Source organism: Malania oleifera, chromosome 1 (genome assembly GCF_029873635.1).
Source record: "Malania oleifera isolate guangnan ecotype guangnan chromosome 1, ASM2987363v1, whole genome shotgun sequence".
NCBI classification, from domain to species: Eukaryota; Viridiplantae; Streptophyta; class Magnoliopsida; order Santalales; family Ximeniaceae; genus Malania; species Malania oleifera.
In genome coordinates this window covers 139,354,383-139,377,744 of record NC_080417.1, presented here as the reverse complement: position 1 = coordinate 139,377,744, position 23,362 = coordinate 139,354,383, and the positions used below count along the sequence as shown (strand labels likewise).

The window sequence follows — 23,362 nt, the reverse complement described above, 5'->3', positions numbered from 1 at the left end:
GAGTCTTCTTAGTTTATTTTTTTTTGTATGGTTGGGATTAGCTTAATCTAAGGGTTGTGACTTATTGTTGTTAGGGTTTTTAGAGCTTAATCTTTTTGGAATATGTTTTCAAGACTCAATCTAAGCATCTTGCTTCTATTATCAATTAAATTTCAGCCTTTGGGTTATGTTCTCTTAAGAATTAGGGTTTCCATGATTACAAACCCAAGAAGAGGTTTTCCCTTCATTTTCCTATAAAAAAACATATGCTTTTAGGGACAATCTAGGCAAATCCTTGTCTCATCACACTCCTGATTATGTTGGCATCAAAGCTGAAGATGGCCCTTAACTGTGTCAAATAGAATGAAAAACTTGGGAGAGATTGGATTAAAGTTGGAGTGTCTGTCTATGTGGCCTGATGTATTTGAAGCCCATATGAAGACTCTGGAAAACTAATTTGAACTGCTGGACATGCCAAAAGATGATTTGGAGAATATGATTAAGAGGAGCAAAAGCCTTTTGATAAAATACGAAACAACAATAGGCTGGTTAAAGCATGATCAAGATGGAGTTTGTTTTGTGGATTGGGACTCTCCACCAATTGAAGATGTCTACTCCAATGTAGACAAGAGAGTGGAGGCGAGTTCTTCACTTTATAGCTGAGTAATCATTCAAGAAGAGGGGATGTTAAGTGCTTCTTGAGAGTTCACACTTCACGATAAATATTAATTGATCAGCTTATTTGTTTCTCTTGGAATACATATATCAGTTTGATCAAAGTTCACATGGGAAAGATTTCAGTGGTATGAGATTTTTAACTGATACATGTTGAGAATTTTGGGAAGAATGACAATCACATGATATGACATTGGATGATGTGCGTGAATTGGAAGAGGAGATATATGATCATGTTTGGAGACTTTATAGCCCGTGAAGTAGTGCAAAAGTATCACAAAGAAGCAAAATGCTGTTGCTGCTCAGATTTTAAAAGATAAGAAGTTGCTTGCAAAGAGGTCGTCTCGTTTTTCTTATGAATACACCAGGGAGCTACCTGGGGGGGTTTCAGAAATGCATTCAGACAAATAAATCAATTGCTTTTTCTCATGGGAATTGTTTGGGATTTCAATAGATCTTGGGGGTTAGAATCTACTCAAGGATGAGTTCTTTCTAGTCAAACATAGAATAACTAGTTCAGGACAAAAAATTGGATAATATCTATTTTCTGTGTTACAGTAGCATGTTTAATGTTCATGCTGCAATAGCAGCATGCTTCTTTAAGGGTATTTATGGCTGGAATTAGTTTATATCACAGGTGTGGCTTATTGTTATTAGGGTTATTAGAGCTTAATTTTATTATAAATAGATGTTTAGGACTCAATGTAAAGAGCTTGACTTTTATTGTCAATAAAAGTTCAGCCTCCATCTAGTTGGTATTAAAAAAACTCTTATCTGACACAGCTGTCAGTGTTTGACAGGGTTATCTGAAAGCTTTAACTCAAAACTGATAGGGTTCTCTATTTCAACTTAACCATCCTTCATTTGCAACTGTTGGAGTTGAAAAAAACAAAAAAAAAAAAAAGGAGGTTCTGCGACAAGGAGCACAAATAGAAGAGAGAGAAAAAATCATTGTTTAACAGAAGAAGAAGTAGTAATAGTAATTGCTACAAGTCCTTGACACCAATCTCAGAAGCATAAGAAAAAATATCGCAGGCCTCAATCACCCCGGATCATTTTTTGAGGTCTTTGTGGTGTGAATGAAATTTTTTATCAGGATCTACAAAATCTTCTTTCAGGTTATCCTGCCCTTAAAATGGAATTAACCAGCGGTTTCATGGACCATTTCCGTCATTGCAAGACTGAAAGTTCGCTTATTGTTGAGCTTCAACACCCTCCTTACCCCCCCCCCCCCCCCCCCCAAAAAAAAAAAGAAAAAGAAATGCCTTGCCATCACTGCTCATTTGAAACTGGTCCATCTGAACTGATCCAATCAAACTGGACTGAGCCAGTCCAATTGAACTAGACCTGAAACAGCCAGAAAAGAGCTAAAAATAGGGAAAAAAAAAATGATGATTAGCTTGACATCTTCACTGGAAAATTTTGATGCTAGGATATGCTCACTTGAATTCATGCTTTGCTATCTCAACATTGTTCATTAATCCAAGTTGGGACGTACCGACAGATTGTCAATTTAAAGTAAAAAGGAAGTAGTTCAAGAAGAGGAAGTAGTTGAGGAACTTTATTGAAGTTGACCAATCCAGAAAGATAATTGAAGCTCCATCTAAATTGGAGCTCTAACCACAACTATTCTGAGCAAGTCTGGTACCTTCTTTATCATACAGTTCTATTTGACTTCAAGGCTGTGAATTTTACTCATATCTTGAGTCTGATTGCACTCTTGGTTCTCAATCCTTCACATACTTAAAATTTGGGCTTGAATTTTTTCCAACTGGGGAGAATGATGCAGCATGTAAGGACGAGGACTTTTTCTTAAAAAAAATTATTTATTTTAATTTTTTATTTAGTTTATTTCTGGATCATATCTTTAATATTATAGGATGTCTTTAAGAAATTTAAATTTTCGTTTATTTGAATTTCTAAAATTAGTTTTCTTATTCCCCAACCATTTTGAGCCCATAAAATGCTTCCCATGAGCTAGCTTTCTTCGTAGTTGAATTACAATTTTTAATGTTATACATTGGTCCTGCATCACATTGCCTTTTTCCATGTTCCCAAATGTGTCATTGGAATACCCATATTGGCCCAATAAAACTCAAAGAATATGCCTAATGCTCCCAGTTCATTGCAAGGCAATAGTGGAACTTTACTAGAAAGGACACCAGATTAAGTGGATGCCCAAAGAATCTCATTCAATGTTCTAAAATTTTTCAAGTAGCAGAGCAATTTGAGAATTATTTTTCACAGATGGTGTAGAATAGGTGTTGATGGTCTTACGGTTTTATGATTCTTTTTTTTTTTTTTTAATGCATGAGATGATGTAAATATGAGCCATAGATAGCTGCATAAAGTGGGAGTGGGTAGGAAGCGGGGAGATGTAGAAGTGTAGGAGGCTAGAAGCATCTAGTAAGTGTCCATGTAAATCATATATAATATTCACAAATAAGTATGCAACTAAAAAAAACTAGTTCATACTATTTCAAATAAATATTTTCAACATTGATAAAGCATGATACATCGGTGGCCTACAACCTAACTGCTTAAGCTTTTAGGTGAAGTGGTAATCTAACAAACATGAGCTAACATGATTATATAAATACTGTAATTTCACATAACAATGCCTAAGAGATAGGTTGCCTTTGGTGGACAAGGAATCAAGGACTTGGGGGCAAGTTGTAAAACTATATTGAGTGTCCAGCATTAGTAGCATGACACTAAAGTATTTATAGTTTGTTCATGGAGTTGTCAAGTATGTGGATTTGGGATTGAGAGTGAGAGTGATTGTACTTTGATGGTCTCATTGATAATGGATTTGGAATAGACTCAAGCTGCTCAACTGCACCACATTAGTCGCTTTGTGCTTCATTTACTTGGTTCGCCTGGTTATGCTTTTGCCATAACATCCCATATTCTGCAAACTTGATGCGTCAATTTAGAGATTTCACAATGAATAGATAGGGTCAATTGCGCTATTCATGTGGTTGTAGACAAAAATTGCATTGCAAGTATCTTTAAAAAATGAAAAAATTGCTCTAGTGAAACCCTAGCCGCCATCGCGATAAGGAAGACGACGACGGCCTGGAGTGCTGTTCCGTGACGACGGCGTTGGCTTTGGGTGTCCTTCTCAGGCGTCACTGTCACCGCGAGGTGCTGTTCTCTAGCCGACGTCGCGAAAGACGGAGTTGGAGAGTTTCGCGATGAGGAAGACGATGAGCCGTGAGGTGTCTTCTCCGGCTGCACGCGTTGGATCTATCGCCCAAACGGCGTTTGGGGGTCCTCTCCGACTCTTTTTCTGCTCGTGAGGTTGCTGTGAATCTCTTGTCGCCGTCGCGACCCACGACGACGGCGTTTGGAGCTCTGCCTCTGGACTTCGGCGAGGCTCCGTCGCCCCTGACAGCGTGGGGATCTTCGGTGTTGTTGGCGGCCAATGGTGGAGTTAGGATTGGTTGCTCGCCAGTGCCGCCATCTCCGTCGCTTCAACCACCTCAGCAGTGTCACCATCTCTACCGCAGGTTGCAGTGGCAACGATTCTTGTCAGAGAACAGCAAAGGCTTCTGGGCTGAGGTAATCTGAGACGGCGACAACGACGAAGTGTGACGGCGAACCTGCGTCGGGTGACGGAAGACGTAGGTCTATCGCAGGTTTGGTTTTTTATTATTGTTTTTTTTTGTTAATTTGCTTTTTTGGTATTCAATATGGAATAACTATTAGACATGACCGCGCCGCCTACGGTAGCTGTTACCGGAGGGTTAAGGGGAGGTGTCGACGCTAGTTTATGGGTTGAGGGGAGTGGTTCGGGGGATAATAAGGTCGAAAAGGGGGAAGGTTTCGTTGGGGGAAAATCGTTTGCAGAAGCCTTGAAGAGGCCAATTCCATCTTCAAAATTCAAAATCCCATTGAGGAAACCGGAACTAATTAATGGAGAATTAGGTTTTGTTTTCTCGGATGTGGAAATGGAAAAGGCTACTGAGGATCTGAAGTTTGCGTTAGTTCTTAAATTTCTTTCTGCAAGGCCGTCTATTGATGTCCTTCGGAGGCATATTATCCAATCCTGGGGATGGATAAGACCGTCTAGATTTGACCTTTGCATAGAACTATTTTGCCTCAAGAATTGCTCAAAATAATTTACCGCTTCATCATGGACCATCTACATATTTTCCAACATCGAACCATCAGGGAGCACCATCGAATTTACACAAAAGTTACGCCTTTTTTGCGTAATCACAGCACGAAAAAACTTTGAATTCTGATCACCATCAATCAACCATTTCAATTTTGCTTGCTGAGCCAACCTAGCCTCTTCCCTTTTATACCAAACCTCCAATTCAGCCTTAGAAATAAGGAACTCTTCAACTGACTCCGAGTACTCTGTTTGTAGTAAATTCTTATATTTTTCCACTCTTTCCTCTAACTCTTGAATAAAACCACCAACACGTCCAAAAGTCTGTTTATTCCACACCCTAAGTCTTTGTTTTAACCTTTTCAATTTACCTGCCAATTTACACAATCCTTAATCTGCCACAATGTGTTCTTTTCAAGATGATTCAACCATTTCCAAAAAATTCTCATGCAACGTCCACATGTTTTGAAACCTAAAAGGCGTTGGCCCATACCTCTCTATATTCGCACACAGCTGTAAAATGATAGGAGAATGATCTAGAAGTATTTCTTTTCAACAAAGATGTCTTAGCTTCACCATATTTTATAGAAAAAAAGGATGTCTGAGAAGAGGATTTTACCGTTTGCACATCCGTGTGGTGCACCTATTATATCACATTTAATGTACGCGGATGATATTGTTATATTTGCTAATGCTGGAAAAAAAATTTGTTAGACAGATAATGGAGGTGATTAAGGAGTATGAAAGCTGGACTGGCCAAAGGGTGAATAAAGATAAATCAGCCATTTTTTTCTTAAAGAAGTTGGGTGTTCTGAGGAAAGGAGAAATTCTTCAAGAAACTGGTTTTAGTGAAGGTAAATTTCCTTTCACGTATTTGAGTGTGCCGATAGTAGATGGTAAATTGAAGGGCTGTCATTTTGACCCTTTAATTCAAAAAATAAGTAAGAGAGTTGAGGGCTGGAAAAGTAGACTGTTGTCTCAAGGAGGTCGTCTTGTTTTGTTGAGACATGTGTTGTAGAGTATGTCATTGCATTTGTTAGCTGTTATAAATGTCCCAAAACTGGTGTTAAAAAAGATACAAGGTATGTTTGCTTCTTTTTTCTGGGGTTTTAAGGATGGAAAAGAAAAAATGAAATGGAGGGCTTGGAAAAAATTGTGTGTTCTTGTAGAGGAGGGGGGCATAGGAGTTAGGGATATTTCGGAAATGCAACGGTCTTTATTCATGAAGTTTGGTTGGCATTTATTAACTCAAAATTCTTTATGGGCTAGATTTTTTAGAGCTAAATATGTGAAGGGAGGACATATTGCTCTTTACAGACCTCATGGATCGGATTCTTCCTTTTGGAGGAAAGTTCTGCAGGGTATGCCTAAAATTTTAAGTAAATCTAAGTGGAAGGTTAGAGAAGGAAATGTAAATTTGTGGTATGATAAGTTTTTAGATTCGGGACCTTTGGTTGCAGAGTGTTCAGATGGTGCACATTCTCATATCAAATTAAAGGATTTGGTTATCGATAATGCATGGGATGTGGAAAATTTGCAGAGAATTCTGGGGTTTAGTAAAGCGGAAGAAGTTATGGAAAAGGTGGGAAATCTTAGAAATTCTTCGGACATACTGCTTTGGCTCCCGGAAAAGGATGGTTGTTTTAATACAAAGTCAGCATGGGATGTTATTAGAGTTAGAGCTCCAAAGTTTGAGTGGGCAAAGTGGGTTTGGAACAAATGATTACCGAAGAAAATTACTATCTGCATGTGGAAGGCCGCTTTTGAGTGTTTAAGTGTTGATGAAAGGTGAGAAGGGTGGGGCTTTCGCTGGCTTCGGCGTGTAATTGTTGTGAGATGAGGCAGGCAGAAGATATGGAGCATGTATTAAATAGGGGAGACTTTGCTACTGAGGTTTGGAGGAAGGTTTCGGTGGAGGTTGGTGTTCCTTTCCTTAGACAATAAAGTTGGAAAGAAAGAGTCCAAATGTGGTTTAATAAGGTTTCCACATTTTCTCAATTGGGATCATTGATGGATTTGATTCCTTGTTTAGTAGTTTGGAGGCTGTGGAGAAGGAGATGTGTAGCTAGAATAGAGGGGAAATTGGAGAATAGTTCATATGTGTGGCTGTCCATTAAGTATTGGGTGGGGGTTTTGAGCAGGAACATGACAGGATTGACTCAGCTAAAGGATGTTGATCTTCGGATTTTGCAGAATCTGGAAGCAAACTGTGAATAAAAGAAGTAAAACTATGCAATGTGTGAGATGGCTAAAACCGTGGTAAGGAAGGTTGAAACTAAATTTGGACGGAAGCAGTTTGGGGAACCCAGGGCCGGAGGGTGGTGGTGGCATCCTTAGAAACCATAGAGGTTCTTTTGTATTTGGTTTTTCAAAATATTTTGGTTCTTGTTCAAATAATGAAGCTGAATTGAGAGCTATGTTAGAGGGAATAAAGATTTGCAAACATTTGGGCCATACTAGTATTGATATTGAATGTGATTTGAAAATTGTTGTAAATTGGATAAGAACAAGTAGGTGCTCCTTGTGGTATTTATGGGATTTTTGGGAGCAGCTGATTGGTTTATTGGAGGGAGTAGACTTTTCGATAAAGCATTGGTATAGAGAAGGAAATAAAGTGGCAGATGCCTTGGCTCGTCAAGGTGCTAGGGGGAGGAATAGGTTGTGTACAAATAGTAGTCAACTCCCTAGAGTTATCAATGGGTTATATATATTGGAGAAGATGGGTATGGCTTATATGAGGTATGTTTAGCGGATTTCCTGTTGGTTTTGGTCTATGCTTTATGTTATTTATCTTTTGTTTGTTTTGTTGCGTGATATTTGTTTTGTAAGTAGGGGTGTACAAAATTTACCGAAAAATCGAAAACCGGACCGAAACCGAATCGAAACACATTTCGGTTCGGTTTTTCAGTTTGCAGTTTTGGGTTTCGGTTTTGAAATACAAAAAATTTTAGTTTCGGTTTTGGTTTTGGACCAAAACCGAACCGAAAAATCGAAAACTGAATTAATAAATAATAATTGTATAATTTTATACAAGAGATGCTACGGTGCTACGGAGTCTTGCACTCTTCGCCATCCGACATGATGTCTTGCAGACTCAAAGGCAACGTGGAAGAGAAAGAGAGACTTGGCTTCATCTTTGGCACAAGCACAGACTCTGCCTCGTCATTAAGGATCTGAAAGACTCTCCTCATGGAAGGCCTCTCCATGCAATCTGGATTTGCACAGCTCAAACCCACAAGCAACAACTTCCTCATTTCTTCCTCCTTGAACTCCCCACTCAACCTTTTATCTGCTGCTTCAATAATGTTTCCCTCAGAATGCAATTTCTAGACCCAATCAACCAAATTGATCATTTTCTGAGTACCTATTTCTTTCTCAATTGGCCTCTTCCCACAAGTCACTTCAAGTATGACCACACCGTAGCTGAAAACATCAGTCTTCTCAGTTGCTTTCCCATACTGAAGATATTCTGGGGCAAGGTACCCCATTGTTCCCGCCGTTAGAGTCGAAACAGGGCTCTTGTCATGATCCATGAGCCTCGCCAATCCAAAATCCCCAAGCCTTGCGTTGAAGTTTCCATCCAGCATTATATTACTGGTCTTTATGTCCCTGTGAATAACCTGTTGCTCACATTCTTGATGTAGGTAGGTAAGAACAGAGGCCAGCCCAATTGCAAAATTGTACCCAATATTGCAATATTGTCGCACTCCTCTTCTTGGAGCTTGAGACTTGAGAGAGATGCCTCGGAGTCTCGGACAGAAACAGAACCCTCGTACAGATGCCTCAGAGTCTCAGATAGTCACATAACCCTTCTTGGAGCTTGGATGATCTTCTTGTTGGTGTGGAAATCCAAGGTCATGCGAATGCGAGAGTAGTACTTCTCGATCACCTGCCGAGAAGATTTCTTCACCGTCTTGGTGCACACATGCCCCATCTGTGTGTGTGTGTTTTTGCGAGATAGAGAGGCCACCGACGAACTGCAAAGAGGGCAACTGGGGAAGTACAGATTTGCCAAGGCATATGCAGGAAGCCAGGAACCACATGCTAGCCATTGGCCCATCCCACATCGGTTGGAAATGGGAAGAGAACTAGTATCCCACCCTATATATTTTATGTGGATCATCCTTTCAACATGTCTTACGTTTTGGGCTTTGCTATTAAGGCCTTAGCCCAGGAATTTTATAATTTCACAATGGGTTGTGGCCTGTTGATGCAGCCCAGCTCAAGTAATATTTTGTTTTGATAGTTCAAAATTCGGTAAAACCGAAAATAACCGAACCAAACCGTAGAGTTCACGGTTTGGTTTGTTCATAAACCAACGGTATACGGTTCGGTTTCGGTTCAGTCATTTTGAAAACCGAGGAGTTCGGTTCGGTTGGCGGTTTTGGTAAAAACCGAACCGAACCAAACCGTGTACACCCCTATTTGTAAGTCCTTGTTTTGTTTTGATTTGATTGGTTTTGTAATCTTATTTTAGCTGGATGTTGGTGTTGTTATTTGGGAGGCCTTTAAAGGTTTGTCTTTTGTTTCTCCCTTTAAATAACTTGTAACCACGGTATTCCTCCACCAAAAGTGAGGGTTTATCAATAAATAAATGGAGGTCCCGCCTTTCTTTTAAAAAAAAAAAAGAAAAGAAGATAGGGTCAATTGCCTAAATTGTCCAAGTGTTGTTGAAAGGAAATGATCGTGAAATTTGCATAATCTCGCTTGGGATTCTAAAATTAATTTTAAGTTGCATGAGGGTGTCAGCAGTTTCGGTTCGAGTGAGGAAGTGTTTGAATAGAACATTAAAAGCAAGAGACTACAACTTTAGAAGGCTTTTCAATTTGGTTTTATCATAATTTATGTCTATGGTGAGTTTAAAAAAAAATAATTGATGTATTATCAATATTTTAACAGACTAGTAATATCATGAGCTGTGCAATTTATGTCTATGTTGTTTTAACAAAATAATTTATTTTTGTTTCTAAAAATAAAAGGTTAACTAATTCAAAATAAAAACAAATAATTGGCGACAATTTGTTGTCTTTGATGAAGGGGGAGAGAAGATGATCAGGAGGAAACTCCCTACAACAATGCAACAGGCTAATATGTGTGTGTGTGTGTGTATAAATTAAAATAAATTAAATTACAAATGAACCCCTAATTAATTAAATAATGTGTGTGTGTGTGTGTGTGTGTGTAAATTAAAATAAATTAAATTACAAATGAACCCCTAATTAATTAAATAAAATTCCTAAGACAAATAAATTAAATACAATCCTCCTAAGTCTAGAGGGACAAGGATCCAGTAGTTCATTAATTCAAATCTTTTGAATCAGCTTCCAACAAGGGTCTACCTTTGGTTTGACTTCTTGTTTGTTTGACTTCTTGTTTTGCATCAAATCTCCCCTAATTGGAAAAAGATTTGGCCTTGAATTTTAAAATGTTGGAGGATCACAAACAAGAAGAATGATCTTGGACTCTTTGAAAGCCTTTGTGCAGATGATTCAAGAAACCTTGTTCCTTTGGCAAAGAAAAGAGTTCTATTGAGAATTGGCATCAATAAACATATTAGGAATGACAAATTCAACAATCGGAATGTTTTGAAGACTTTGGATTTAAGCAGATGCATGTCCCTGCTTGTGGTGCTCTTAAACCTTGAGTCACTCCGATCATCCAACCAAGGAGAACTAAGGAGCAAATGGCCAATATTCATGGATATGATACCACACCAAACATTATCAAAGCAATCACCCATTTGGATAGGAACTAAATGCCTTTCTCAAGCACGTAAATTAGTGCTATCAACCCAAGATATCTCATAACTCATAAGGCTATGGATGGGATTCAGGATGAAGGTGCATAAAAGTTACAATTTCTAGAAACCACATACAGGGGCACCTTCCATCAATGTTGATTTTGCAAACTGTTTCTCAATGCCTGAGAAAGATGTCAAAAAGGCTTGATAATTGATATTGTGCCCCACGTATGACAAAGTGCATTGTTTTTCCAATAGTTTATCCCCATGTTGTTGGTTTTTTGGTTTTTTTGTTCTCTTTTTTGTTTCATTGGAATCAAGACAAATGATGGGAAGGAAGAGGGGGGAGAGAAAGAGAGGGAGAGAGAAGAAAAAGATGGCAGGAGGGGAAGGAGGACACACATGTTAACTTCTCAGATTCAAAACTCCCTACGTCTATACGACCTACTAATATGTATATAGAAAACTAAAATGAATAAAATTCCAAATAAACCCATGCCCATTAAATTATACCTCTCATAAAATATATAAATTAAAAACAAGCTCCCATATAAACATAATCCTAATTAATTGCTCCTAAATCTAATAGGCTGAGGATCTAATAATTCATCACTCCAATTGTTTAAAATCATCCTATTTAGGATAGGGGTTTTGGCCAGCTGCTTATACACACACACACACTTATATTTGAATATATGGTAACATTAAATTTTAACAATTATATGACACTGCATAAAAAAATAATAAATACAAATGCATCTTCTTCTTTCTTTTTAATTTTGCAAAAATTCTGCATGTAGCTTCTTCCATTTAGGGCCTCTCCAATAGTGGAAAATATTTTTATTTTCAGTTTTCTAAATAGTTACAAGAATGCCATCTTGTTTTCTAGTTTTTTAATATTTGTATTAGGAAATTTGGAAAACAAGGTGCCATTTTGGCAATCATTTGGAAAATTGAAAATGGAATGTGAAAACTATTTTTCAGAACCGAGTAGACCCTTAATAATTTAATGTATTTTTTAAGAAAAATTCAAAGTTGTAGTGTTTTTGTGTAAGTATTATGTTTTATGAACAAAATAAGGTAAATTCATATTATAATGGATCATTATATGTCTAAAACTTACTAAAAAAGGTGATGGGGGAGTATCCAAGAGATGCCCCAGTAAGTGTCTGAAAAGTCTCAGACATTAAAAACTATATTTCCAAGAATGTGGACATCTTAAGTAAAGTGTCAGATGCATCTTGGACAAATCAAATTCTAAAGAGTGTTGTTGTTATGGATATGACAGGGATTGTCATGATACCCTTATCGAAAAATTTTCATTCTCATTTTTTATAAACTTCCAATAACATTATCTAGCATTACTTTGTATGCATTTTAAACAAATTGATAATGCTTTGTAATAGTTAAACTTGTTTGGTTTGAAATTTATAATATATTTACTAGTATCGTATTTTTCTTATAATTAAAAACTTTAAAGGGAAAGGTTATATTGTGTAGGTGAATATCATATGAGAGAATAACTATGCGGACAATGCCTTGAAAGAGTTTCTTATTTGATAAACATCTATAAGATATTTTGAAAATTTTAAAATATTATTTTTAAAAGAAATTGTTTTGCATGTGTGCGAATTATGCTTTTGATATAAAATATTATTTTGTGTATATACTGATATGATATAAAGGGACCTATGAGTAGAATTCAATAACTTTGATACACTATTCCTTTTTATATTAGTAGTTAAAGATATATATGTAAGTTGTGATTTGTCTTTGTAGCATTTATTTTTTGTTTTAGTTAATAGTCAATTAGTGAGCTTCTTCGAAGTCCAAAGAAATTTGAATTTTTTTATTTATAGGTACTTATAAATCTAAAATTTCTTAATACTTTTATTTTGTAGAAGTTAGTTTTATTGTTTATCCAAATAATAATTAATTTTTGTCTAAATTAATTAAATTTAATTATTTAATGGAAAATTTGTTTTACTTTTCAAAGAGAAAAATATTTTTGCCCACGAAATGATTTATATTATTCATACTTTATATATAATATGGATGTGAGTATAAAGCCATTTCAATCCACGCATAGTTGGGATTTGCTACAAGAATTGTTTTATTCCATTGCTCTCTATCTAGGGTCATTTTGTCTGTTAAATCACTTTGTTAGAGTTCTCTGCTTTGACACGCACTTTTTGGCTATTCACATTGCTCTTATGAAACCTTAACTTTTTTATTTTTCATTTCTTTTTCTATGTGAATATTTTAGTTTCTATAGTGATAATCTTAAGTAGGGGTTTCAGCATGCTTATATTACATAGTGTGGTTGCATGTGATATTCTCTTTTACATTTTAAGGTGGTTAGCATGAGTATATAAATGGTCATAGTCGATTTTTTAGGTTTGGCACAAAATTAAGAGTTGGTTCTACCTGAGTTTTTGGGAAAATGAACCATATGCCTTAAATTTTTTGCCATTTCTTGGCATTTTTGAATTGTTGGTTTGGCGGTTTGGCCTGGCATAAAGAAGTGGGAAATTCCATTGCTTATTTGGCTAGAATTTTGTTTTTTACCCTGACTATCAAAATTTATCCTTTGTTTTTCCAGCTGGCATATCATCATGAGAATGAGGGCTTCCAAAGAAGGCCCATGCGATCCTATTGCTCCTCTTGAGCTTCCCCATTCTTTGCATGCATTTCACCGTGTCTCTCAGAAAGATAAACTGAACATTGTAACTCTCACTCCTGATTCCTTTTATGATGTTTTTTTTACATCTTTTCTCTTTGCTTGTTTGCATATGTATGCATGATTCTGTGGTTGGTATTTGATGCTTGTGAATCAGGAAGCTATATTTGTGAAGAGCAGGTACATGAACAACACAGATATGCTAGGATATATGCTTTTGAATCTCTGTTGTTCAAGTTATATTCTCAACCTCAATCCACACCGTCAATAGTTTTAATAATTTTTGTTCTTTGATCATTTGCAACGAAGATTTCTGGTGTTTGAATTGATCTTTGAGTCTCTGACAGGTTCCCCCAAAACTAACACAATACTCCTCATTCTCTTAAACTTTGCTGATTATTAAGACTTTTTTTTAGGGTTGCCTCGCCCCCGCCCCGGGGGGGGGGGGGGGGGGGGTGGTCGAGGTAAGGGGGGATGGCTCTACCAGCAATGACATCTGACATAGTGTTAAGGTTGCTAATAATGTGAATGTTAATGTAAAATCTTACCTAGTTCAACTTGAAATAATTGGAAGTATTTATTATATTACTAGTAAATGGATCACGTGTAACATATGTGTAAAATATTTTTATAATTTTAAATAATTTTTAGATACATTTTTTTGAAAAGAATTAATAATATATTCTCATAAGTCATAATTTAGTTTGTAAATATTACACTATAAATATTAAAATTATTTATAAAAAATTATATTTAGTTTAAAATTATAAGATATGATATGATATGAATGTTCTAATGCATAGCATGAAATATCAAATTTAATATTTATATTATTATAAATAAGAATTTAATAAATATTTTTTATTATTTTTTTCATTTTATAAAAAATCTTAATATATGACTTCTTTCAATGAAAAATTTTAAATTATATGATATGATATGAATGTTCTAATTAACATTGCACGAAATATTAAATTTAATACTTATATCATTTAAAGAATGAAGTTCTTGTTTTGGGTTTAAACATTTAACTTATCCAAAATATAATTTTATCTAATTTTGGTTGAATTTACTTTCTTTTAGGAATATTATCTTATTTTTAAAATATAGGAATATTTTTTTCATGAAATCATTTATCCTATTTGTACTTTTATTAAGTTATTGTATAGATATAGGTATATATAGATGTATATACATACACTTAGTTTATTTGTTTCTTAACCAAATGATAGTTTTTGTTTTGTTTTTCAACAATAATTTATAGATATTCTGAATGTAATTCTATACAATTTTGGTTGAATTGTTTATAGTATAGAAATTAGGTAGTGTTTGGGAGCATGGATTTTGGGGGTTGGATTTGGACTTGAGCAAATTTGGAAGGATTTCAATACAATATTAGGCTGTATCTTATCTAAATCCACATAAATCCAAATCCAAGTCTTAGTTCCATACTCTCAAAGGTATGGTTACTTCTTTTAGGAATATTCAGTCTTACTTTAAAAAGATAAAGATATTTTTGTTCACAAAATGATTTACACAATTTTCACATATATATATATAAGTACATTGTTTTAAAAACCAGACCGAACCGGCTGGTCAGACCAAACATGCACTGAATGCAGCAGGTGGGATTTGAACTCTGGTCCCGTAGTTGCCTACTTGTGTCACTACCACAACTCCAGCTGCTTACTTCTATTAATTGCTTCTGACGTCAAAAATCTATATCATTCTTCATTTTTTTTTTTAACTATATTGAATACTTTTAATAAAAATAAGTTTTAAAAATATTTTATTTATAGGAAAATAGTGTAAAAATTGTCTAATTTTTGTTATTTATTATTTTAACTTTTAATTGACTATTATAATTTATAAATAGTATGTGTGTCTGTGTGTGTTACCGGTTTGACTGCTAGTTCAACTAGTCGGACCAACCCAATAGCTTCATCGGGTCGATCACCAGTCCGGGTTTTAAAACCATGCTTTTATATATGGTATAAATTATTTGATATTAATTTGAACAGTGAATTCCTAATTATGCTTATAGTGTTTCCTTGCAATTACTTAATAGAAAAGGGTTTGAAGAGAACATTACTTGTGCATGTTAATTTGGAGAGAGGAGAGAGACAAGGAGACGTTCAATGATTTTTTGTTTCTTTGGTGATGATAACCCAAACTAAAAATAAAAAAAGTTCAATATTTCAAATTTTTAAATTAATATTGACGGATAGATATCATGGTGTTGATGATGGTGGATGACACTTTTTTGGAGAGAAATATTTGTTGGAGTGGGTGGGGGAGGATGAAAGTAATTGTTGTAGCAGAGCACATGATATGATGGCTGTAGATTAGAGATGGTGATAGTTTGGATGCTGGGTTTGACTTTGGTGAAGGGAGGATGGAGATTGTGTTCCATTGAAGGGTTGTAGCAGATGTGGCTACCTCAGTGCAGCCGATTTGTGGTTGCCACTCACCAAGGTGCTGCTGTAGTGAATCTAGTGATTTGTGGAGGTTGTTTTAGGAATGACTATCAGTGGCAGCGAATGTAGACCCCATAGCATGGACTGTATGGTTGGTTGTAGTGTTTGTTTTGTGGTGCCAACTGATGGGGATGACAACCTGTGGAGAGCTAGTTGATGGTCTGCTTTGGGAAATATCATAAATTCAAAAAGATGGAAGTAGTGGAAGAAGTAGAACAAGGATAAGTAGCTCTAATAGTGGCAGTGGAAGAATAGGGATTGTGAAATGTATGCTTTTTTGGCCAAGTCCATCCAACTTTCAGCAGAAATATGAGATGTATGCAATAAAAAGAAGAAGAAAGGAATCGAGAGTACTGGGCATCACATAATGTATCTTTATTTACTGTCTACACACCCCCTTGCCAAACGCACTCTGGATTCAGTTTTCTAATATAGAGCTTTATTCTTGCTGAAAGAGGTGATCGAGTAAGCGAATCATTTTATAATTCACTTCAGAAGCCCTGCTAACATTCTCGTTTGGCTGAATTGAATTCTGTTACGAGGATATAATAGCATCATAGTGACCACAACATCTATTGTAAAATCTAGAATCTGGTTAGTAGCGAAGTGGCTTGGGTACACCATAGTCTGGGTGAATTATCTGAAAGTTACTGCATTTGTGGAGACTTTGAAAAGCTGTATGGAGACTGAGGGGTTTAAATCTTATCTTCACTTTGATTAGTGTCCATAAATATAATTGAAGTACAACTGCGGCAGCTTAGGCCCTGTTCACCCGTGGAAAACAGCTTTCCAGCTTTCCAAATTTGTATAGGAAAGTTTGAAAAAAAAATTCTATTTTTTTTTTCTAGATTTCCTATACAAATTTTGGAAAACTGGAAAACAAGATGGCATATCTTAAATTATTTGGAAATCTGGGAATGGACAATGAAATCTGTTTTCCACAACTAAACAGGCCCTTAAATTTTTACAAATAAATTAATGCTTGTGAACATAAAGCAAGGTCTATGCAACAATAAGTCCAGTAAAAATGATTTATTATGTTGGAGACACCAACTGGCATTGGAAGATAAATGTAGAGCTAAAGAGTGTTGAGATTGCAGGTGTGGAGTCGTCGACAACCGCACCAACCTAGCCGTATCCTTTGACATTGGAGACCGGCGGCCACAAACCTCTGCCGACTATGCTGAAATTGCAGCCACCTTCCTTTGAATTTTACTCCCCCATCTGTGTATATATATATATATATATATATGGGTGGAAGTGTGCAGAGTGTGTTGTGTTGTGCATAGAGCTGAGAATGTGCAGAAAGTGTGTTGTGAGAAAGAGAGAGAGAAGAGAATTGAGTTGAAAGCAGTAGCCTCTTCTTCCTTGTATTGTTCTCCTGGTTATAGTAAATTTGTGTGTGCTCCGTGGATGTAGGTCAATTCGACCGAACCACATAAATCTGGTGTTCCATTCTTGATTGTTTATTTTTCCCGTGTGTGATTGCTGCTTCTAGATCCACCCCAACAATTAGTATCAGAGCGAGGTTGGAGCAAAATCGCTAGATCAGAGAAAAAAAATTCTAGATTGGAGCCTCTGTCAAGCAGCTCAAAACTCAGTTTTGAGGCCACCATTGCCTTCCTCACGTCGAGACGAAGCCAACGGTGGTAACCAGAGCTCGAAATATGCTCAGACGGCACCGCACGCGCTGCCAACGTCTAGGTGACGTTTCCATGCGCCCTCACACGCCAGCAAGCGATCGGCAGGTCATCCCATGCACGCCCAAGCGCCAACGAACGCCCGGCGAAGCAATGGAAGGTTGAAGATAGTCCACGTCAGCGCCACGTCATCGGACACATCAATGCATGGTCAGCCGGGCCCCGCGCCCCATCAGCGCACTGCGTTAGCACCATATGAGCGTTGAGTCAGCGCCTCGCCAACGGCCGAGTCAGCCTCCACGTCACCTAGGCCACGCCACATCAGCTGCCAAGTCAGCAGCCGGGACCCACAGTAACACGCCAGCAGGTGGGCCCACTGTGCCACATCAGCTATGGGCCCTACCGTGCCACGTCAGCAAACGGCGTCAGTTAATGGCGTCACTAACGCCATTAGGGATATTCCGTCAGTCAAAGGAATATTCCATTAAGTTTGACTGAAGTTTGACCAGATTTGATCGATTTGACTAGGAACTTTGACCGGGCTTTTCAGAGCCATTTGGGGTCCGTTTTTCGAATGACTTGAACCATTTCTAGGGTTTTTGGCTGTTCCGAACTCAACCGTGCTATCCGTTTGAGCTAATTTCATCTTTAGATCAGCGAATCAAGATGTTGAACGAAAAAGAGCTCACAGATCGAGATATTTGATGGCACGAACTTCGGTTTCTAGAAAATGCAGATTGAAGTCTACTTGTTTGGTAAGGAGTTGCACTTGCCATTGAAGGAGAAGCCAGAATCCATAAAGGAGAGCAAGTGGGAGTTACTTGACCCAAAAGCTCTCGGAGCTATCAAAATGACGTTGGCAAAGTCTGTTGCCTTCAACATCAAGCACTTGACAACCGCCAAGTCCCTTATGGATGCGCAATCCAATATGTACGAGCAACCATCAGCCGCGAATAAGGTACGCTTGATGAAAAGATTGTTTACCATGAGCATGTTTGCAGGTGAAAGTTTTAGCAGACACTTGAATAATTTCAATGAGCTATCGGATCAACTCACCTCGGTTGGAATTGCATTTGACAGTGAGATCCATGCCCTACTAATTCTTAATCAGTTGCCTGAGAGTTGGAAAGGTATTGTTACTGCGATAAGTAGCTCCGCAGGAAAATCGAAGCTGAAGTACAATGAGGTCATCAACATGATTTTGACCGAAGAGATCAGAATGCAGTCGAACAATGCCTCCTCTTCAAGTACAGCCTTAAGCGTGGAAAGCCAACGAAAAGGAAGCGAACATGGACAATCAAACAATCGCGGCAGATCTAGGACCAATCGGTTTAGATCCAGAAATCCCAGAGGTTCCTAGGGCACAAAGAACGTTGAGTACTAGAACTATGGAAAGGCCGGGCATTTTAAAAACCAGTGCAAAGGTCCGAGAAAGGAATCTGAGGTGAAGACAAATGCAAAGCTCGCCTCTTCCTCAGAAGAAAAAGATGCATTGATATGCTCTCTGGAGAGCAAGCAAGAGTCTTGGGTCTTAGAATCCAGAGCCTCATTTCATGCCACTTGCAGCAGAGATTGCCTAGAGGAGTACACAGCAGGTAATTTCGATAAGGTGTACCTTGACAACAATCAACCTTGCGACATAGCTGGCAAGGGAGTTGTGAAGATCAAGATAAACGGGTCTAAAAGTTAAGGAGTTGTCCCAAGAGGGGGGGTGAATTGGATTATTAAAATTTATTTTAATTCGTTTCATGAATTCTTAACCTCTTGTTAATCTAACAATCACACAACCAAACCTTATTTAGACAATCAATCTACAAACCAATACTTCAACACAACACAAATAAAATTGGTTTATAATCACAAGTTCAGCGAAAAATTAATTAAGTTATAAACTTTTATAAATAAGTGTAAGTATGTTAACTTGAATACCTTGTAGATTTTCATATATTCTTCCAACAATTTAATTCAAGCAAAATGATCAAAACAAAATACACAAGTTAAATTGATTCCAGCAATGCTTTCAAGATTCAGCACTTTAATAACTCAAAGTAATCAATCACCAAATACAATAAGCAACACATTGGCAATTTTAAGCTTTGTTTGTAACCCTGTGTATATGATTGATTTAAGCCTTGTAGAGAATGAAATTTGTCTTTCAAGATGATAAGCAATATAACATCCACACTCTTCCGAAAAAACTTTTAGTTAATGGGTTTTGGCTGTTGACCAATCCGCAATTAATATTGATCAACCCACGTACTTCCTTTCGGTTTCCGCAAGTCCCAAATTAAACTTTAGTTTATTTAAAATCAAATACACGTAGTTTTTATGATTAGGAAATTTATATCATCCACGCAGTTGATATTTGCAGGAAATTAAAGAGAATAGGGAAAGATAGTGACACCACGTTTTTTACAAGGTTCGGCTTATCCCCAGCTTACGTCCTCGCCTTTGGTCAATACCACCAAAAGATTTCACTATGTAGTTCCTTTCCGAGTGGAACAAACTTTTTACAAGCGATACCCCACGCTCAAACACTCCTTAAGTAGGCTAGAGTTGCGCCTCTCCAAGTGATACCCCACACTCGATCACTCCTTCAATAGGCTAGAGCTGCACCTTTCCAAGTGATACCCCACACTCGGTCAACGATCCAACAACCTGGAATCGTCAAGAAACAAGAAACAATAACTGCGTACAATGACACTCTCACAAAGAGCAGATTAGTACAAATTCAATCACTATGTACTTCAATAATTAAATATCAATATGAAATACAATGAAGCTCAAGAGAATTTATCACCGAGTTCCTTCTAGATGAGAATTAGCAACTCAGAACTCAGAGATAGGATGGATCAGCAACTCAGAAATTTAGCAATTCAGATTTTGCAATGAGTGAGCAAGAGAGAGCTTTGTTTGCACGATAGCTTTTAGCAGATTTTTCAATTCTTTCTCTCTTGTGTATAATTTGATTTGCAAAACCATGTATTTATAGGCTTCTAAAAGTAATTTTGTGACCCAAGATTACTTGGAGTATCTTCCAAGTTTTCATTAATTTTGGGGCACAAGAAACCTTTATTTGAAATTTAAAACATTTAAAATTTCTAACCGTTAACAGTGTTCAGACGACTGAACTATCGGGTTCAGTCTTCTAATGTTCCTTAAAGCACTGAAAATTATAGTCTGGACACAAGGTCAAACGACTGAATTGCAGGTTTAGACTTCTGAAGTCCCAGCTTAGACGACTCAACTAAGGGTTCACTCTTCTGAGTGTTCTGCCTATTCTTTGTTTCAACAAATAAATCTTTAGTTGACTGAATTAATTCTTTAGTCTTTTGAAGAAATTCTTCAGACGTCTGAAGTAAAACTTCAGTCATCTGAGGGTGCATCTTCAGACTTCTGAGGGTACACCTCAGTCGTCTGGGCAGACCAACTTCAGAGTTTTCATTTTTGGTTTCAAAAATCTTTTTTGCTCTCTTGCTTTGATTTCTTATAAAATATTTTCCTGGTTTTGAAATAAGGTCTCTAAGTCCATAATTAACCCTAGAAGAGCTTTCATCATATTTCCATAAGATATTTAAATACGAAGTACTTACACAAAGACTTCTTATGACTTTTGACATTCTAAATACTTAAGTCTTCATGCTTGTCTTTCTTTGGCCTCCATCTTGTCTTCGAGCTTCAATATTCTTTAAGCTTTTTAGCAAGTCCTCTTTAACATCCATGCTCTCATTATCTTCAAGCTTCAATATTCTTTAAGCTTCATTTGATCATCTTTCTTTGGAACATAAGCTTTGAATGATCTTTGTGAGCATTTGACCTTGTGTTCACATGCTTGAGTCCTAAAAAATTATCACTTAACCAAATATGTTAAGTTCATCTTATTTGTTATCATCAAAATAAGATTTTAAGCCTTGTAAGGCCAACAGGGTCAGTATGGAAGCTGAAGGATGTCAGATATATTCCAGAACTGAGAACGAATTTGATCTCAGTTGGTCAACTAGCAGATGAGGAATACACAACGACATTCATTGGTGATGAATAGAAGGTTTCAAAGGGTGTACTAACGATTGCGCAAGGTAAGAAAAGCGGAACACTTTATCAAACCTCCAATGCCTCCATGACTATTTCAGTTGCTACAGAAAATAATGACAGCAACATCTGGCACCAACGACTAGGTCACATAAGCGAGAAAAGACTTAGGGTGATGCACTCAAAAGGAAAATTGAGTGGTCTACAGTCAGTGCATATTGACATGTGTGAGGATTGCATATTCGGGAAATAGAAGAGGGTGAGTTTCCAGACAAACACTCATGCCCCAAAGAAGGAGAGACTAGAACTAGTCCACTCAGATGTATGGGGACCGACGCCTGTCTCATCCATAGGCGGAAGGAATTACTTCGTCACATTCATTGATGATCATTCTTGGAAGGTATGGGTTTACTTTCTGAAGTATAAGTCGAAAGTCTTTGATGCTTTCAGGGTATGGAAAGCTATGGTTGAAAATGAAACTGGTTTGAGAATCAAGAAGCTGAAAATAGACAATGGTGGTAAGTATGAAAACACCGGGTTCAAGAAATTCTGCTATGAGCATGGTATCAAGATGGAAAGAACTGTGCCATGTACGCCTCGGCACAACGGCGTAGCCGAGCGGATGAACCGAATGTTGACTGAAAGAGCTAGAAGCATGCGTACACAGTCAGGCTTACCATTGTAGTTCTGGGCAGAAGCAGTCGGCACAGCAGCATACTTGATTAATAGGGGTCCATCAGTACTATTGGACCACCATATACCAGAAGAGGTATGGAGTGGAAAAAAGGTGAGACTTTCACATTTGAAAGCTTTTGGTTGTGTTGCATATGTACATATCAGTGATCATGTCAGAAACAAGCTTGATCCTAAGTATCGGAAATGCACCTTCATTGGTTATGGTGAAGATGAATATGGGTATCACATTTGGGATGATGAAAACAAGAAGTTGATCAAAAGTAGAGACGTGATCTTCAACGAAAGGTGATGTACAAAGACAAGCACGCAGCAAAATCTACCTAACCAGTTCAGAAAGAGTCAACCTATGTAGATATGGATGATGTCCAAGAAGGTGTCGAGACGCAACAGCAGAATGCCGAGAATCCTCAGGCGGAGGAACAAGTGGAGCAGATTGCCGCACCACCGCCTCCTACTCCAGCTCCGGAGCTTAGGAGATCTACTCGGCCCTATGTACCAAATAGAAGGTATATAGATAATTTACTTCTTACAGATGGAGGAGCTCGAATGCTATGATGAAGCATGTCAGGTGGCTGATACGAGCAAGTGGGAGCTTGCGATGAAGGATCAGATGAAGTTCTTAACCTCCAACAAAACGTGGGAACTAGCTGAGTTGTCCAAAGGTAAGAAGGCTCTTCACAACAAGTGGGTGTACAGGATCAAAGAGGAGCATGATGGCTCCAAGAGGTACAAGGCTCGGTTGATAGTCAAAGGCTTCAAGCAAAAGGAAGGAATTGACTACACCGACATTTTTGCACCGGTTGTGAAGCTGACAACCATCAGATCAGTCTTGAGCATTGTTGCCTCGAAGGGACTACATCTCGAGCAGTTGGATGTGAAAATGGCATTTCTTCACTGTGATCTTGATGAGGAAATTTACATGCATCAGCCAAAAGGATTCTCAGAGAAAGGTAAAGAGAATCTAGTTTGCATGTTGAAGAAGAGCTTGTACGGTCTCAAACAATCTCCCAGACAATGGTATCGGAAATTTGACGGCTTTGTGCACAAGAATGATTTTCAAAAGTGCAACGCCGACCACTGTTGCTACTTCTAGAGGTATCAATCTAGCTATATCATTCTGTTGTTATATGTGGATGACATGCTAATCACAGGACCAGATATAGAAGAGATCAGGAAATTGAAGCAGCAATTGTCAATAGAGTTTGACATGAAGGACTTAGGCTCAGCAAAGCAGATATTTGGAATGCAGATCTTCAGAGATAAGCGACAGGAAACGTTGCAGTTGTCTCAGTCGGAGTACAATAGCCGTGTTTTACAGAGGTTTAA

At 37.5% G+C, this 23,362-nt stretch overlaps 1 protein-coding gene across 3 annotated transcripts in view; it reads left to right on the top strand.

Annotated features, from left to right (window-relative positions):
• The window catches only part of LOC131160591 (diacylglycerol kinase 1-like), a 48,702-nt gene that overhangs the window by 3,310 nt on the left and 22,030 nt on the right, over positions 1 to 23,362 (top strand). For all 3 annotated transcript variants that reach the window (XM_058116412.1, XM_058116421.1, XM_058116430.1), the window contains exon 6: positions 13,117 to 13,240. In XM_058116412.1, the coding sequence (XP_057972395.1) occupies positions 13,117 to 13,240 (124 nt within the window). The remainder of the gene's footprint in view (positions 1 to 13,116; positions 13,241 to 23,362) is intronic.